The 19,671-nt window shown below is 36.4% G+C and overlaps 1 protein-coding gene across 1 annotated transcript in view; it reads right to left on the reverse strand.

The window, feature by feature from the left end:
• LOC145261193 (uncharacterized) overlaps nt 1-19,671 on the reverse strand; it is an 82,762-nt gene that overhangs the window by 23,149 nt on the left and 39,942 nt on the right. Inside the window, exon 7 of the mRNA XM_080119514.1 lies at nt 16,192-16,337. Coding sequence (XP_079975640.1) covers nt 16,192-16,337 — 146 coding nt within the window. The remainder of the gene's footprint in view (nt 1-16,191; nt 16,338-19,671) is intronic.

Raw genomic sequence — 19,671 nt, forward strand, 5'->3', positions numbered from 1 at the left:
AATAGCCAACGTGAACCAAAAAAAAAAAAAACTCGGAAGAAGAAATAGACAATAAAAGAGAATAGATTAGTAATGGAAAGCTATTACAGAAGCCACCTTCAAAGATAAGATTATTGAAAACTGTTCAAAGAGTTATGGAACATGTCTACTGACTACTTTACAATTCGACAAAGAATTATGAACTAAGCGAAACCCATTTTTGAGAGAAAATATAGGATATTGGATTCATAACAAACTAGCCTGGGCGTCCGGCGTTGCCCGGGATTTTGGAGGTGTGTGTTGAACAAAAAAAAAAAGAAAGTGGTAGTAGGCATGCAGGCTCGGACCTATGCCGCGAAGGAGGAAAAGAATGTGAAAAAAACGTGACGTCTTTGCTGTTGCGCCCATCTCCAAATCGGAATGACGAATGTTTAAATTAAGGCTAGTCAATCGAAAAGAGGGGATGACTTTCAAAAATACCGACGAAAAAAGCAGCCCCTCCCTATAGAAAAGTGCCCAGTTGAAGGTGAAGAAATTAATGATTTGGCCAATTTTTCGATATTTGTCATCCGAAGGGTCGAGCTTCAAAACGATACTGACCTCATGAAAATCCACTGTCTATGTCGAAAATTTTAGGCAGACATACATGCATACATACATTTAAACAGACAAGTGAGATTTATATATTAGATGGAAATATGATAAAAGATAAATGAAGGAACCGACCAATAGACAATTCCAAGTGGAGACCAACACATAGAAACTCCACACGCAGAAGACCTGTAAAACTTAAACGATGCAACCACGGAGACCAAGATCTATAAAACAACAGAATTAACTGAGAATAAAGCAACCGAAGTAGAAAACATTATACAACTTATAAACGAAGAAAATAAACACAACTCTCATCCCTAAGTAGCTACGAGTGGATGACATGTATGCAGGTGCCAATACGGTAAATATGAAATTTAAACTGGAATAAAACGAGAAAAGAAACTGGACCGACAAAACCAGAATGGGAACTTGGGCTGAAATTCCAGATCAACAAACTTAAAAAAATAAACCAAAGCAATAAACAAGATAACTAAAAAAAAAAAAAAAGGGATGGAATGGTGCAAACGTGACTTATAAAGAGAGATTAGACGAGAAACATGAAGAACTAAAGCCGAAAATAGCAGAAAATACGAAAGACTAAGACGATACAGATACAAATAGGAAAAGTGCAAACAAAACAGCTTTTTAAAACAATGAAAGCCAATTCTATGAAAATATAGATAAAAAAAGAACCAGACCCGACAGAAACAAAACTCTACTGTAGCAGTAAGATATTGGTAGAGCGACAACAACACAATATAAGTTGTGAATGTCTGAAAAACATCAAATAAGAATTATGGAAAATTGAAGAACAGACAGATAATGATATTAGCAAAGAAATACTCAAGACAACCCTGAGAAAAATGTTAAATTGGAGAGCATCAGGTCACGACGAAATACACGCATACTGGTTCAAAAACATCACCACTTGAATCAAGACTGATTCAAAACTTGAAAAGCTGCATCAATTAAGCAGACTTGTCAGAATAGATGACCATAAGGAAGAAGCACATTGATACAAAAAGACACAGAAAATGAAAGGATAGAAGAATAGAAGAATAGAAGAATAGACACGATCAAATGGAGACGGCAGTACAGTAAGAATTATGTAGACAACTGCATCTTGAACCCCCAGACAAATGGTACAAACCCGCAACATTCCTTGAGAACAGAAATCACAGAATCCCATGCAATAACGTTGAGCCTCGTCAGTACGACATGGGTGACCATTTGGAAATATCAGCCGCTGTATGTAGAAGGGCATCAACATCTGCAAGAACTGCAAAAGCTTAACGTTGTCATCTCTCCTGACTTGGATATACAAGCGATTGAGGATCACTTGTGAATTGCTTGTGGGGGGGGGGGGCTCGGGAGCTGTTTAGTTACCCGTTTATAGTCTGGGGCCCCATTTTGTAGGCTGAGTTGAGCAACAGGCTCTTGAGAAGGGTGCGTGTTGACTACTAGAAGGGTCAAGGGTTGTTGTTTGTTGCTAGAACAGCGTAACAACGGAATGAAAACAATAAAAAAATAAGCGCATGTGTTATTAGCACATTTAGGACATTGAACTTAAGACATTGAAATACGACCGAGAACAAAAGTCGAGTTTACCGAATACATTTAAGAAAGTAGATTTTAGAATCAAGCACGCGGAAACAGAGTTACGTATTTGCATACAGGGTGACCCCCCAAGAAACGGGCCCCAACTTAAATTAGGCCCCGTTTCTTAGTGTTTTGTCCGAATGAAATGAAACTTTGGTCATAACTAGTTTATTATAGTCAAAAAATCACATCAAAACACTAGGGTCTTTGGCCTTTTTTTTTCTCCGTTGACTATAAAATACTCAGAAAAACAATTGAATGTTATCTGTTTGTTTGTTTTTGTTTTTGTTTTTTTGGTCACCCCGTATATACAGAATAATTTATTTATACAGAATACTTAAAATACAAGGTGCATTGGTGTATGCGCGTTTATGCATATTTTATGTATGAATTGGATTGTTCGTTATACCTATGAGAGTTCGTAGTACACTTGCATGGAATTAAACGTTCGTTGTGTACATAGTTTGTTGAATTTTCATTGTGTACACGGTGTGTGAGTACATGTGAGACTGTACATCCTTACCTTGGAAGGATTAACATTCTGTCGAGGCGTGCTTAAAGGTGCGTTATTTATATGGACAATAGTAACGTGTTGACAGGTCGAAGGTAAGCGAGGGAAAGAGAAATAGGAGAGAGAGAAACGGAACAGGAAATAGAGGACGCCACCTGTTGGGCAAACGAAGATTACAGGAGCAGGTAACCGGTGCGTTATTTAAAGGTGTATGTATGTACGTGTGTACGGTTTGAATAACGCACGTTGGATTTAAAAGGGCATGTGCCTTTACATGTTCCCATGACACTTTTTCTTTGGAGAAAGCCGATCCATTCGATCGAGAATGAGTGTCACTGCTGCTGCCGTGCTGTCACATCTTCCTAGGTATTACCTCCACTTTTAAAGGAGCAATGTAACATACGTTCGTCATATTTTTGGCTAGTACTTTTAGTGTTCATATATGTTTTGTTTCTGGTCTATTTATTCTATAAAAAAAAGGAAAAAATTATCTGGACGTCGAAAGTAACGTTCCTGCACGTCCGTGTTTGGAAATATAATGGTGTTCCGATGTATTAGCGCTGAAGCGGCGCCACCGCTGGCCACGCGGACTCAACAATCTGCATATGACAAGGAGATACGTTTATATATCTTTCTCCTCCCCCCCCACCTCTTGCACCCATCCCCGCGGTAGAATCAAACGAAATTCTGCGACTATGGATACAAAACCCGTGCTTTGTTCGATTTCTGTTTATATATTTCTTCCCTTTTAAAGATCAACGTCTTCGGCGCTTATCAAACACGTGGTTCGAATAATTACCTTTTAGAGATTCCATTCTTCTTTATAGCAAGATATTCAATATCGCTAAAATATCTTCGACGCCGATGAAAAGAGTATTACCAGAAACGTTCGCTTTCCTTAATTTATATAAATTAAAGCGAATGTGTTTCTGTGTTAAAGTTTCAAATATCTATCTTATAATAATGGAAATTATGTGTGCGTTTGAAAATGAAATTGTGCCCTTCAATAAAAACTAAAATGTCTTCGACGCCGGTTTAAAGGTTATTATCCCAAACTTTAAATATGCACGTCTCCTTAATTTATATGGATTAGCAGAAATTGTGGAAATTGCGCAGAAGTTGAAATTTTTTAAAAACATAGATAAAATGAATAAAAAAGTAAAATAAAACAAATAGCGGAGAATTTAAAAACAATTTATAGCAAATTCTTTTTTTAACCTTTTAAATTTAAAAAGAATCTATTTAAAAAGTTTAGATTTTTTTAAATAAAAATTCAAAGCGCAACACATTGTTTTGTTTTGTAATTTCTTTTCTGAATAATTTATTTACATAAATTATAAAGGAACAGATATCAATCAATGTTCACGTTTTTTTTTTTAATTTTAAAAAGAAATTGGGTTTGTATTACTGTACACATAGATTCGAAAAAGTTGTCAAAAAACAAATATATAACAAATAAATGTTATCAAAGGCAAGATAAGTTACTTTTCTACCAAACTGGATATATTTTTTGTGTTTTTATTCAATGTAACATGTTTATTCAGCTCGAAAACATGCAGTGTTTACCGATGTATTGAAAAATTCAAAATGGCGCCCGACTGTCTCTTTAACAATCAATGTTTACGTTTTTTTTTATAATTTTTAAAAGAAATTATAATAAGAAAATAGTCTCCTCTCAACATGACTAAAAAAAATAGTATATAACAAAACAAAAAAAATTAAAATAATAACATAACCAATTTGAAACCGTAACAGACAGCCATGTTTTTTTTTTTTAATTTTGGAGAGGAAACGATTTTAATGATTTTTAACTGATAAAGAGCGACTATAAAGGGAGGTAATTCGTTTCTCATTAATTAATGTTGCCGATGATGATGTTTTTGTGACACTGGACGTACGGACAAATACATTAGTATTTTAAGTTAAAGCGAATGTGTTTATATATTCAAACTTCTGTCTTTTTGTAATGGAAATTATGTGTGCGTTTTTCTTCAACTGAAATGCTCTCGTTACGTTCGTTATAATTACGCTAGATTTTTTCTTTTTTTTTTTACTACTTGTCAATAATATGGCATCTGGTCTTTACAAGTTTCTAGACATTGTGCTTAAGAGTTTGCTGCCGAAACTTGTGTTGGATAGCAGGATATCAAATTATCGATGAACAATATTTTGCTTCAGCTGGGCTGAAACGATGACGCGTACATACCGACATGTTATTTTGAGGGGGTAACAAATGCTTGTACACGAGGGAGCTTCAAACGACCAGAGAAGACAACGCTCCATTGATGGAGAATTAGACAAATGTTCTTTGATAAAGATAAAATAAGAGAGGCGTATATAATAATAATAGTTCATATAATAGACAGAGTCTGTAAACGTTTAAGAGTTCGATAAACATTTAAAATGACAGTAAAAACCGGGATAAATTCACACAACTGTTTCTTCGAAAGATGCCATCACACAAAGTTCTATTTTATAAAACATTTATTCACACACCGTGCCAACATTTCGGAGATTCAACGTTTTGATTTCACATTTTGAATCTTCATTTCATCGGCTTCCACGGCGTCTTCTTTCCGACTTTTCGTCTAACTTCTTCGGCTGACTTTTAACTAACAACTAACGCCCGTGTATATACTGAATCAATTCCTTATAATTATGTCATTTCCACGTCCACAAAGAATCCTATCAAACGACATCCGTATCATGTACTTAAATATGTTGTTAACGCACATTCCTTTTTCTGAAAAAATATTTGTTTTCATTTATCTAAAAATTTCTTCTTGTTATTACTTATAGAATCTAGTCAAGTTAAATTCCTAATACGGCATTCAACAATATGTGTCCTTGAATTGCAGTTGTCTCTAATAAATCTAATTCAATCTACACTATCATAATAATAATAATAATAATAATAATCTTGTTCAGATAATTCGGCAATACGACGGATGTGCTAATATGCAAAACTATATATATATATAAAATGAAAATTACAATTGAATTTACCAAAATGATCCAAGATGGTAAAATTAAAGTAAATTATAAATATTAAAGAATTAATATTTATAAAATTATCTCAGCCAGATATAAAAACTCGATAAAACCAAATAGGAAATAGAGCTTATAATATGAGCAAACAGTTAATAAAATATGTTAAAAAATACTTTGAAATGAGTTCAAAACATATTTAATCTGAAAAGGACACACTAGATAAGTGGATAGTCCATTTATCTAGTGTTTCCTTTTAACTCATTTCAAAGTGTTTTTTAACATATTTTGTTAACTGTTTGCTCATATATATATATATATATATATATATATATATATATATATATATATATATATATATATGTGTGTGGGGGGGGTAATTTTTTAATTTACCGACCCCTCGGCATTCACCTTTAATTTGTCGACTTTTAGAGGTTTTCGGATACTCTGAGAACGAATATGACATTTATTTTTTGCGCAAAAACACGCAGTTATCCCTATTTGAAGACATTCAATATTCAACGTAATCCCTATCATTTTTAATGGCGGCCATCTTGTTTTCCAAAAAAGAAAAAAAGGCTAAATATGCCACATGTAACTGGAATCTCCCCTGCCCACTACCGGCGTTGACGCAAAAAAAGTAAGGTTTATTGGTGGGGGACGGGATAAATTCCAAGAAATCTTGAGCGAAAGGAAAGAACGTAAAGACAAGACCATAAATTAAAAACAGTATTTAAGAGTAATATTTATTAAAATAAATTAAAAGGTAAATATTACCTTTTGCTACAACAGAACAGCGATCGCTAATTTCTTTTTTTTTAGGGATATTCGATGTTGCTGGCCGCAATCGTCAAATCCGTCGCAAATTTACGATTTTCATGGTATTAACCCCTTTTAATTGATCTAAAAAAAATTAAGTTTTCACGAATGGTTTACAAAAGCAAATTTTATGTTGTTCGTTCTTTTTTGAGAAAAAGGGGGGATTCAATTATAGAACTTGTGTAGTTTAACAGGTGCTTCTGCAGTTTTTTTTCCATAAGTAAGGCGCCGATATTTACCGAGTAGAATACCGTTTAACCTTTCACAGAAATTCTGTGTTTACATTTAGGGGAGGCGGCTGCCACAACACATCCGCCCCGCTCCTTCACCGCCTCCCCCAAATGTAAACATAGAATTTCTGTGAAATGTTAAACGGTATTCTATTCGGGAAATGTCGACGCGTTATTTATGGAAAAAAACGGTTAATTAAACACATGTTAAACTGCAAATCTTCTATAATTGATTACCCATCATTCCCCAAAAAAGAACGAAAAACATTAAATATGCTTTTGTAAACCGCTCGTGAAACCTTACTGACAGCAATACTTTTACTATTAAATGAGGTGAAAACTTTTTATTTTATGATAAATATTTCTTGTCATTTAAAATGTCCGCCATGTAATCATGCACCCTGTGAAACGTCAAGTGACTACGCGCACGCGCATTTTAGTCAGAAAATGAAAAAAATGAATATAATTAAGAAAGTGAAAACAAAAGATTGTCCGTTTCGATATCGGGAAGCGGAAAAATATCCGGAAGAGTGCAGTAGGAGGGTCAATTCGGCCTTGAAGCCGGAAAATGTTTTGAGGGCCATGTTTTTTGCCCTTTTGGCTCCGTTTGGCTCTTTTGGGGCTCTTTTTGGCGTTTTTTTGCTAAATGGGAAACAAGATGGCCGCCAGCAAAACAATAGTGATTACGTTGGATATTGAATGTCTTCAAATATGGATAACTATCTGTTTGCGCAATAAATAAATGCGATATTCGTTCTCAGCCTACTCGAAAACCTATTTAAGTCGACAAATTAAAGGTGAATGCCGAGGGGTCGGTAAACTAAAAAATACCTGTATATATATATATATATATATATATATATATATATATATATATATATATATATATATATATATATAGTTTGTTTATTATACAAACAATATTGGTTACATATGTGCGTACATGTTTCAGTGGAGTCCCAATTCAGGGTCAACTTTTCATCAGACCAAAAAAGATTCTCTATCTTTTTAGTCTGATGAAGTGTTATCCCTGAATTGGGACTCGACCGAAACATGTATGCACATATGTAACTAATAATGTTTGTGTAATAAACAGACTATATACCAGCTCTGTCCTGCATGGAGCACTCTTTAATAATCACGCGAGTTTCATTGGATTTACATCTAGGAAACCAATTGATACACCCATTATATATATATATATATATATATATATATATATATATATATATATATATATATATATAGCTTAGAGAGTTATTGGAGCTTATATAGGAGATAATATGAGTGGAAAATGAAGTCACAAAAACTATATATTGGTGAATATAGAATGTTCTAGGGTGTGAACGAAATAAATCAAAGAAATAAATCAATGATTCATTGATTTATTTCGTTCCTGATGAATCTCACGCTAGACGTCGCATCCCCATTATGTTACCCAGCATCTTCTCTACTCTTCTGATGAGAAGCATTAGGTTTCGAAATACCTTGATATAAAGAGTCCCCTCTATCCCCCAACTAAATATTTGTAAACTTTATTCAATTTTTTTCCTCTTCTCTGCAACATCTCTCCCACAGAAGAGACGTTGCGAGCCTATCCTTGTTTCATCACTATTTCCATGGCAGGTGCTCGTCTGAACTCCAATCTCTGGTCCCCCTCTCGCCAATCTTTCACGAAAAACACCCGTCTAGCTGAATCCACTGACAAAATTTTGCCCCACTCTTTATCTGTGCCTAAATCAAAACGTGGATTCCATGAACAAAGCTTCTTTCTTAGAACTGCACGCCTGTGGAACTCTGTTCCGTCTGCCTGCTTCCCACCTGACTACAACCTGGATGTCTTCAAGTTCAACGTAAACAAATTCCTAATGAACCGCCCCTTAAGTAAACACTTCATTAAATCTCCACACTAACGTACTGCACTTGCAATAACCCTTATCCCCGAGTGGCTTCCGGGCCTTGATAAGTGGTGACCATCGTGTAAAAAAAAAATTAAATAAGTGGACCATTCTATATTCACCAATATATAGACATTTTCCACTCTTATTGTTTCCTATATATATATATATATATATATATATATATATATATATATATATATATATATATATATATATATATATATATATATATCAATTCGTTGTTTAAATGAGAAATGAATTTCTATTTTCTTGGAAATCTTCTTTTGTCTGTTAATATTTTAAAATACTGGTGACTATTCTTTTCAGTCTCGGTGCAGGATCATCCGTTTCCTATACGTCACTAGTAAAGTGTTTTGAAGTTGTTATTTTATTTAACCGATTCCAGAGCTAGTGTTTGTTCAAAGAGAGTGTCTTTGTGGAACAAACTGGATTCGAACTTGGCACACCCTGGTTTACGGTCTTTGCCGTTAACTACTTAGCTATCGTTTCCCCGATACGAATCAAAATGTTTTTGTTTTTTTTTAATTGGGGGTCACCACTTATCAAGGCCCAGAAGCCACTCAGGGATAAGGGTTATTATGTGTACAGTAATCAATGGGATAGTATCGTAGTAATAGTTAGTATTGGGGATTTGATAAAGTGTCATTACTTAAGGGGGCGGTTCATCAGGAATTTGTTTATGTTGGACTTGTAGACATCCAAGTTGAAGTCGGGAGGGAAACAGGCAAGCGGCAGAGAGTTCCACAAGCGTGCACTTCTAAGAAAGAAGCTTTGTTCATGGAATCTATGTTTTGATTTAGGCACCGATATAGAGTGGGGAAAATTATTGACAGTGGATTCAGCTAGTCGGGTGTTTTTCGTGAAAGATTGGCGAGAGGGGACCAGAGAATGGAGCTCAGACGAGCACGTGCCATGGAAATAACGATAAAACAGAGACAGGCTCGCAACGGCTTTCTCTGGGAGAGAGGTTGCAGGGAAGAGAAAATGGCATTCCCACTAAGCTACAAAGTCTATTTTGTACTCTGTCAAGGCAGGATAGGCTGCTTTTAGCAGCTCCTACCCAGATGTGGAAGCAGTACTCCATCCTTGGACATACTTGGCTTTTATATAGATAGAGAATGGCATCATTAGTGAGATATCTTCTGGAGCTGTAGAAGGATCCCACCATTTTCCCAGCGACCTTGGCCACAGACTTGATGTATGTGTTCTATTTCAGATCAGGAGTAAAGGTCAAACCCAGAAGCTTATCAAAACATGGGGCCTCCCCTAGACGAAAGCCATTCAGTTCAATCGATGACAGATGGGGATCAGAGCGTTTATGATGTAATGATAGGAGCTTGGTCTTAGATGCATTAAAGGTAACCAGCCACCTCTTCCCCCACTGTACCACGCGCTCAAGATCTGAGGAGAGAGAATCAGAGAGAACATTGTCATTTACGGCCTTTGATATGTTGCCATAGATGGTAGTGTCATCAGCGTAGATGTCAACGAATGATTTTAGTATGTGTTTAGGGAGATTATTGATATAGATCAAGAAGAGAGTTGGGCCCAGGATGGACCCCTGAGGGACTCAATCATTAATACTGTAGGCCTCTGATTTCTGCCCATCAACCACTACTCTTATGAGCATACCAGAGAAAAATGATTTAATGATTGAGAAAACATTTCCAGTTATACTGTAGCTGGAAATCTTGTGAAGTAGGCTTTTATGCCATACCTTACCGAAGGCCTTTGATATGTCAAGAGAAATTGCCCTAGAAATTAAGCCTTTGTCGAGAGATTCGCTAATCCTATGAGATATAACTGTTAGCACGTCTGCTGTAGATCTAGCAGAACGGAAACCATATTGCGTGTCACTAAGAAGGTTATTTCTGCTGGGATGGTTGACTACTTCTCTATTTAATATTGATTCCAGCAACTTACTCATGACACACAGAAGACTTATTGGACTGCATTGAGAGGGAGATGACTTATCACCTGAATTCTTAAATACAGGGCATACTGATGAGGTTTTCCAGGGTTTGGAAAGCACTTCTCCTTAAGGCAACGCTTAAACAAGTTCTAGTCGAAGCTTTTTCAACACAATAATTGGAATGCCGTCAGGGCCAGTTGCTTTATTGGAATCAAGGTTCTTGATTAGCTTGGCGACCTCACGCACAGATATCGTGTTGTGTGTTATAGTAGGAAATACGGGGAGTTGATGGCCTTCGTCGCATAGGGTAGAATTAGCTGCAAAGTTCTTGGCAAATAGTTTGGCCTTGTCGGATGCTGACGAGATGACCTCTGGTCCATTGATAATGGTTGGGATAGAACGCACTCTTCTGTTCACGATCCTATTTTCTATTTGCCAGAACTGGTGGGAACCAAGCCGCTGCTCAACTACTTTGGATTTAACGGACTGAGCATATAGCTCTCTTGCATGTTTTATTACTCTTTTACAGTGGTTGCTGACGGTCCTGAAAGCAGCTTTAGTCTCAGTGCATCTATTACGTTGGTAGCTATGGAAAAAGTGATTTCTGTGCGTGATAGCAGCACATTCTGGGGAGAACCATGGCTGGCTGTTAGGTTTTTGTTGGAATTTTTTGGATGGTATGAATCGGTCTATGCCTACAAGTAACTATTCGGTCAGGTCTGATACTATAGAGGACACATCCTTTTTAAACATGGAATGCAGAGGTAGATCAGATATGAATGTACGGAAGCTATCCCAGTCAGCCATAGAGTATCGGTATACAGTACGGTGGAGAGGTACGTCTGTAGACTTATTATATTTCATTTTTATCTTAAGTGATACAACGGAGTGGTCGGAGGATCCCAGAGGAGATAGAACGGCACGTGAGCATAGCTCAGGGGAAGTGGAGAGAAAAGGGTCTAGAATGCTTGCGTACTGACCGGTAGTGTCGGGCACACGGGTGGGCTCGCGAACAATCTGAGTGAGGTCATATGCAATGGCAAAATCATGACAGAACCTCCCCTCATCTTCAGTCTTATTTGAGGTGGTCAGCCATTCCACATTATGGACATTGTATTCACCGCAAATGTGAATGTTAGCTGCGGGATGAGCAGACAGGATGTGGTCAATTTTCTCCGATATACTCTTAAAGATAGTAACTCCGCTGTTGTGGGGGCGATAGAGGGCAAATATAAATGTGGTGGTGTCTAGGCAAAAGAAATATAATAGCAAGCAATAAATTTCGTCTACAGGGTGGTCAAAAAGTCAGGTAACGCTATTGTATCAGGCTTCTTGCCATAAACGCTATCCTTTACATAGCCCCAAAGCCAGAAATCAGGAGGGGTAGTTTATATATTACACTCAAATATTTAAACAAATAATATTAAACGAATAGAGATTATAATGGATCATATTGTTTTTTCTACCTTTAACATGTTACCTGACTTTTTGATCACCCTGTAGTTGAGATCAACCGCTGACGTACTGAATATAATATCGTTAAGGGTTAGTGAATCTCACGATTAGAGATTTGTGTCTAGTGTAATAGCTCTCGACTTTTTAGGATTTAACATAGCGGGGTATCAAATTATCGATGAATAAATGCTGGTGTATATAAACTGACCGACAGGGTGTATATAAATTTTACGATTAATGATGTTTTGTTTGAGTTGGACTGAAACGATGACGTGGACATATTGACATGTTATTTTTGAAGGGATTACAAATACTTGTATATAAGAGGGTTTCAAACAAAGAAACAAAACAAGTTTCCATTGGTGTAGTGTTAGACAAAAGGGGGGTATATAATAACAACGGTATATAGAATAGATAAATTCTGTAAACATTTAAAAATTCGATAAACATTTAATATGACAGTAGCAACCGGGACGAATTTACATACCTGGAGGTTTATGGGGGGGTCAAAAAATGACACCACACAAAGTTATATTTCATAAAACATTTTTTCACACACCGTGTCAACGTTTCGGAGATTACAATGCGTTGACTTCACATTTTGATCTGAACTTCACCGGCTTCCACGGTGTCTTCTCCCCGACTTCTTGTCTAACTTCTTCGTCTGACTTCCCCGACTGACTTCCAACTCTTGACTTACTGATAACTGCCTTTTCAAGCTCTCTCCTAAGATCCACATCATCTTACGTCTATGTCAGATTACGTCGGACTCTGGAGGCCAGACCTTTTTTAAAGTTATTTTTTTGTGCTAGTTATGACAACTAACATTCCTTTCTTAGAAGCCATATTTGTTTTTATTTACCCAAATTTTCATTCTTATTGTTTGTAGAATCTAGTCAAGTTAAATTCCCCAAACGTCATTTCACCATATTTTTCTTTGGATTGCATTTTTCTTTTTAAAACAAATCTAATTAAATTACACGATTATTATTATTATTATTATTATTATTATTATTATTATTATTATTATTATTATTATTATTATTATTCTGATTTCGTTTATGAACCGAAAGGGATGGGATTCATTTCCAGAGGATTTCCCTTAATCCCAACTTCAAACCAGGAGCTTTAAAGATCAAGGGTTTGCCTAAGGATGTTGGTGGTACCTTATAACAGGTATAAATACATGGGCAGTGTCATTAGTGAGATATTCTGGGCCGTTTATAGTATAGACAAAAGAAGAACTGAGACAGCTCGACCAGAAAACCAGGAAACTCATGACCATGCATAATGCACTACACCCAAAGGACGATATTGACAGACTCTATGTGAAAAGGAAAGACGGCGGGAGAGGACTGATCTGTGTAGAAGACTGTGTGAAGGACACAAAAAAGAACTAGAAAAATACATATGCAAAACACTGAAAGGATAATTATGGCAGCGAGAGACACGGAAAAAATAACAAAACAGAAAACAGAGAGACAAACGACAAAACGAGAAAAGAGAAACAACTCCACGGAAGATTCATAAGAATGACAAAAGATGAGAATAACGAAAACACCTGAACATGGATGCGAAAGGGACATATAAACCGAGAAACTAAATCTCTAATAACTGCAGCACAAGATAACTCGATAAGGACCAACCTCAAAGTAAGGATCGATAAAACACAAGAAAACAGCAAATGCAGACTCTGTGGACAAAAAGACGAAACGATAAACCATATAGTAAATGATTGCAGCAAACTGGCCCAAAAGGAATACAAAAACAGGCATGACCAAGTGGGGAGGGCGGTGCACTGGGAATTGTGCAAACGACTGCATTTTGAGCGTACAGACAAATGGTACAAGCATAAACCCGCAACAGCACTCGAAAACGAGAACCACAAAATCCTATGGGACATGGACATACAGACGGACAAACCCATCCAAGCAAGAAGACCAAATGTCGTAATAATTAACAAGAAAGAGAAATCCTGTCAAATCGTAGACTTTGCTGTCCCAGCTGACCACAGGGTGAGTATGAAAGAAAAGGAGAAACGAAGCAAATACACAAAACTAGCCAGCGAGTTAAAAGGGTTTTGGATGATGAAGAAAATCAAAATAGTACCGATAATAGTAGAAGAACTAGGAACAATTCCGAAAAACTTCGAAAAAAGAATGTCAGAAATTGGAATCAGAGGAATGGCTGCAAAAATACAGTGCCTAACGATAAGGAAAACGGCTGAAATATTAAGGAAAACACTTGAATGCGGAGAATAATACAAGACAATATAACGAAGAAACGTTACAGGGAATGAAGAACACCGAAGCTTCAGATGTACATGCTCTACACCCCCATCATGCATCTCTCCATTGTTTCACCAACGTTCCCCCCAATAGAAAAGGGATTGATACCAAAGAGCCGAGAAGGGCCAGACCTCCGCTGGACAGGTACGAAGAGAACTGGGATCTTGGGGAGGCTTAGTGCCACTCAAATTCCAGTATAAACCAATGGCCACTACCAGCGAGAAATCAATGGAATGCGGCGGTTGAGATGACGCAGATTTATTTGCGAATGCTATCGAAGGAGGTGGACAGAGCTGGACATATGGGGAGACTTGTTGTCACTCAGCTTCCAGAGAACACCACAGGTCTCCAATCAGATCGTTTGCTGACTTGTGTGAAAGCTATATGTGAGCCAATAATAATCTTCTTGTTCAGGTAATTCGGTGATATCCCAGAAGTGCTATTATGCAACATTTCGTTTTTGTAAATTATTTATCGTTCGCTGTCGTTTTTTTTTCTTTTGCTTATGTTTATAAAAATATATTTATCGTTCATTTTCGTTTTTAAAAATTATTCATCGTTTGTTTTCGTTCGTTCATAAAAATTATTCATCGTTTGTTTTCGTTCGTTCATAAAAATTATTCATCGTTTGTTTTCGTTCGTTCATAAAAATTATTCATCGTTTGTTTTCGTTCGTTCATAAAAATTATTCATCGTTTGTTTTCGTTCGTTCATAAAAATTATTCATCGTTTGTTTTCGTTCGTTCATAAAAATTATTCATCGTTTGTTTTCGTTCGTTCATAAAAATTATTCATCGTTTGTTTTCGTTCGTTCATAAAAATTATTCATCGTTTGTTTTCGTTCGTTCATAAAAATTATTCATCGTTTGTTTTCGTTCGTTCATAAAAATTATTCATCGTTTGTTTTCGTTCGTTCATAAAAATTATTCATCGTTTGTTTTCGTTCGTTCATAAAAATTATTCATCGTAAAGAGGAAAGTAAACAGGTACAATAATTAAACAAATTAAAATCTAACGACAAATCATTTTTAAAAGCGAACTATTAATAATAAAAATGGTTTATCATTCGTTTTCGTTTTTTTATTATTAATCGTTCGCTTTTAAAAATGATTTGTCGTTAGATTTTAATTTGTTTAATTATTGTACCTGTTTACTTCCCCCCCCCCCCGGGCGAGGGAGAGTTAGGGACAAGGTCGGTTTTTAATGTTGGAAAATCCAGCTTTCCAAAAGGGGCACTCTAGATAGGAATAAAAAAAAAAAAAAAAATTGCCTCAGTCTAGAAGGATCTTTCCTCCAGTGGTCGAGGACAAAAGGGTGAAATATAATATCAGAACAGATACTACACTGTGATCTTGGCTTGGATGCCACGAAAATTAATTAATGTTTGTTCATTCCTTAATTTTTTGCGGTATTTGATTGATTGCTAATTAAAACTAATTTTAATTTTAATTTTACATGCATTTTTTTTTTAATTTACGTTGAATAAAGTTCAGTTTCAGTATAAATCGTACCACGAAATTTTTAAGTAAACGATAAACGAAATTTAGTCTGTGAAATCCGTGAAACATTTTACAGAATGTTGTTTCGTTGAAACAAACAACTTTTGAATTAATTCTCATTTTTTAATTTTCTTTTTTTAATAATAAATTCAATAATAATAATAAATAATAATGAATAAGTTCAGTTTCTGTATAATTTGTGTTTCTTATTTTTCTCTTTTCCAATGCAGTTTTTTTTAAGAAAAAAAAAAGCTCTCATTTATTATCGCAAGTCTGACTTTTCGACAAATCTTTCTTGCTAGGACGTCAAGCGTGACGTCATTTTTCAGCGACAAGGCCTCCTATTAACGAAGGTCAAAATAAAACTCTCCAATATGTATTAAAACATGACTTACTTTGATGGGATACTTCGGATCCATTGCACATCGTTTCCAACGGACCATAAATGTGATACGGGTAAGTTGCATTCACAACGGACTCCAGGATAGGACAACCAGGAACGCCGGATTCAAATAAACATTGTTTGAATGTCCCCATCGACCTTTAAAAAGAACGAGACGTGTAACATGACTAGTGTCATAAAGATATTTAGTTTCAAAAATCAAACTACGTGACTCCAATCCTGATTAACCCAACCTACTCCTCAGGTCGAGTCTTATGCATTTTCCTGTGTTTCAATGTCATGCTTCTAACAGTAAATCATTCTAGTTTTAAATTTTAAAAAAGTGGAAGAGTTACAAAGTCGGGAGCGTACAATTAAAACGATCGAACGTTCAAGAGACGCCGGTGAATGTCTATCGTTTATTCTTATTTTATTTATTTTTTTTGTTTTTTGGGTTGTTTTTTTTTGCATAAAGGAATTCAATGAAGCATCTCTACTTCTGATGAACGTCCTTGGAAAAGATCGGTTTCTTAGAGTCTCATATCGTCAATATCTGCAACAGAGAGATGAAACATTCAATTTATGAACGCATAAGTTCAATAATCATAACAATGTAATATGCAATGCTTTCTGATCCATTCGGGTGGAATAAAAAATAAGAGGGATTACTTTTTGAACGTCACTCGTATAATAAGGCCCGTGTTTGTGCGGAGCAGTTTAAAGATTAAAAGTTCATTGAGAGAAAGTTACGAAACTACGAGACTTCCGGCCAAAGCTTTTCTCTCTCCTTAGTGAGATTTCAAGAAGAAAGGACGCGTTTGATTTCTGTCTGCGACTAGAGATAGCGGACAATGTGGCCAGATGTAGAGTGACAGATTATCCGCTCTCTCTCTCTCTCTCTCTCTCTCTCTCTCTCTCTCTCTCTCTCTCTCTCTCTCTCTCTCCCCCTTCTCACTGGAATTTGTCGTCTGGATAGTTTTGAATCCACAGCCGATCATCAACTTGGATTCGACGACGACAACACACGTGTATAAAGGCTTTATACACATTCGCTACGTGTATACGGCATATATCACGTTGACACACCGGTTCCCGTTAGATCAACGAAGTTAAGCAACGTTGTCATAGTCAGTACTAAAATGGGTGACCATTTGAGAATTTCAGATGCTGTATGTGCTCTCCGCTTATCTCGGCATTGTTTCCGATTGTCCTGGACTTTTCCTTGCCACCGGAATCAAGTAGCGCCGATTCAGAAAAGGTATGGTTTGGATTGCGCAACCGTTGTCTCACAATTATACGTACAGCAACCTTTGCATTTATTGTCTTTCGAGACTAAACGGAGGCAATGAATTGAAGTCTAAAACTGGGAGGAATATTCTTGCTTTCATTTATTGACACGTGTATAACGCATTCAACGAGCTGCCTTCAATAAGATTCCAGAAATATTTGGTATGGGTATTTTTATTGATAGTACACGCACGAAACTCTAATTCCCTTTGAAGTAATCTCCTCTGGCCGCAATGCACTTGTACCGTTCCAACAATATCTCGAAGCCCTATGGAGTCCTCTTTTGTGAGCGTGTCAATAATCCACGTCACTTCAGTTGTCTCCTGACAGCCTCTTAAGTTTTCCTTGAGCTTAGGGAATAACTAAAAGTCACAGGGAAGCAAGGTCTGGACTATAGGGAGCTGAATTGATCAGCTCGACTATTTCTCTGCTGTCATGATAACGTCTTTCTTTCTAATCTCCTCTGAGCATCCTTGGGACAAACTTCATGCAAATACTCCGCATTTTCAGTTCCGCAAATCCTTCGCATCTTCGTGATTAATTGTGTATACAGTTCTCACATCAGCATCATACTGTGCAGTTATCGTCTCTATAGACATACGGCGGTCCGTATCCATAAGATTCTTTATTTGGCCAATCAACGCAGGTGTTCTGACTTCCGTACTCCTCCCACACTTCTTATTATCACTCACAAACTCCCTGCCTTCCTTGAATCTCTTATGCCAGTCAAAAACTGATATTCTATCCATGCTAAATGGTCCAAATGCAGCTTCAAGCATTCTATACATTTCTGTGGAATTTTTTCCAAGTTTAAAACAGAATTTGATTGTATATTGTTCTTCTGAAGTGTCCTCGTGTCCAGCTTGCATTTTTTGAAATTCACCAACTGATCAGGATTTATGTATTCCAATTCCTGCTGTAGCTGTTCATTTAACCAATTTTTATGATTTCAGGTTTATCTCATAAGATCTATAGCTATCACATATTGAAATTTCAAGAGTCTACGACAATTTTAAGTGCATGTACATAAAAAAAAAGTCTGGAAACTTATTGGAAGGCTCCTCATACATTTGTCTTATTTGTATCATTCGGTTGACCTAATCATTCGGACGCCGATGTTGATACCTAAGGTTTATTAATCAAAAAGGCAACAGTAAGAGAAAAAAAAACCTAGAAAGACGGATTACTTGAGTGCGCGTTAGGAGAGAGGACGACATACAGAAAGATAGCGTGTATTACTACGCTTTGCTACTTTGTGCACTTTCTCCATCGTCTTTTCTTCTTGAAGTGCCACCAGAGAGGGAACAAACTTCTCTCCAGCCGAAAATCAGCCACAAAGCTATCCTTGACTCAATTTGCTAAGAACATTACCTCAGACCAGCACACACACAGATATATATATATACATATATATATATATATATATAATATATATATATACATATATATACATATATATATGTATATATATGTATATATATATATATATATATATTGTGCATAGATCATCGTATAACGGATTAGATCACTGTGACTGACGTTAAAAACATTTTAAAATATAAATGTTTAAATTCAACGATATTTCTCGTGGTTAATGGTACATATATATATATATATATATATATATATATATATATATATATATATATATATATATATGAGCATTTTAGTTAAGGATAGTTTTTTTACACAGTGATCACCACTTATCAAGGCCCGGAGGCCACTCAGGGATAAGGGTTATGTCAAGTACATTACGTTAGTGTGGAGATTTGATGAAGTGTTTACTTAAGGGGGCGGTTCATTAGGAATTTGTTAACATTGGACTTGAACACATCCAAGTTGTAGTCCGGTGGGAAGTAGGCAGACGGAACAGAGTTCCACAGGCGTGCAGTTCTAAGAAAGAAGCTTTGTTCATGGAATCCGCGTTTTTATTTAGGCACAGATAAAGAGTGAGGGAAATTTTTCACAGTGGATTCAGCTAGACGGGTGTTTTTCATGAAAGATTGGCGAGGGGGGACCAGAGATTGGAGTTCAGACGAGCACCTGCCATGGAAATAACGATAAAACAAGGATAGGCTCGCAACGTCTCTTCTGTGGGAGAGAGGTTGCAGGGTAGAGAAAAGGGTGTCTCAGTCAGGACATTTATATAACACACGGGTTAGTCACGCCATTGACCGGCCCATTGTGTTACAATAGGACGTAACGT

This window comes from Euprymna scolopes, chromosome 37 (genome assembly GCF_053919585.1).
Source record: "Euprymna scolopes isolate OS-2025 chromosome 37, ASM5391958v1, whole genome shotgun sequence".
Classification (NCBI taxonomy): Eukaryota; Metazoa; Mollusca; class Cephalopoda; order Sepiida; family Sepiolidae; genus Euprymna; species Euprymna scolopes.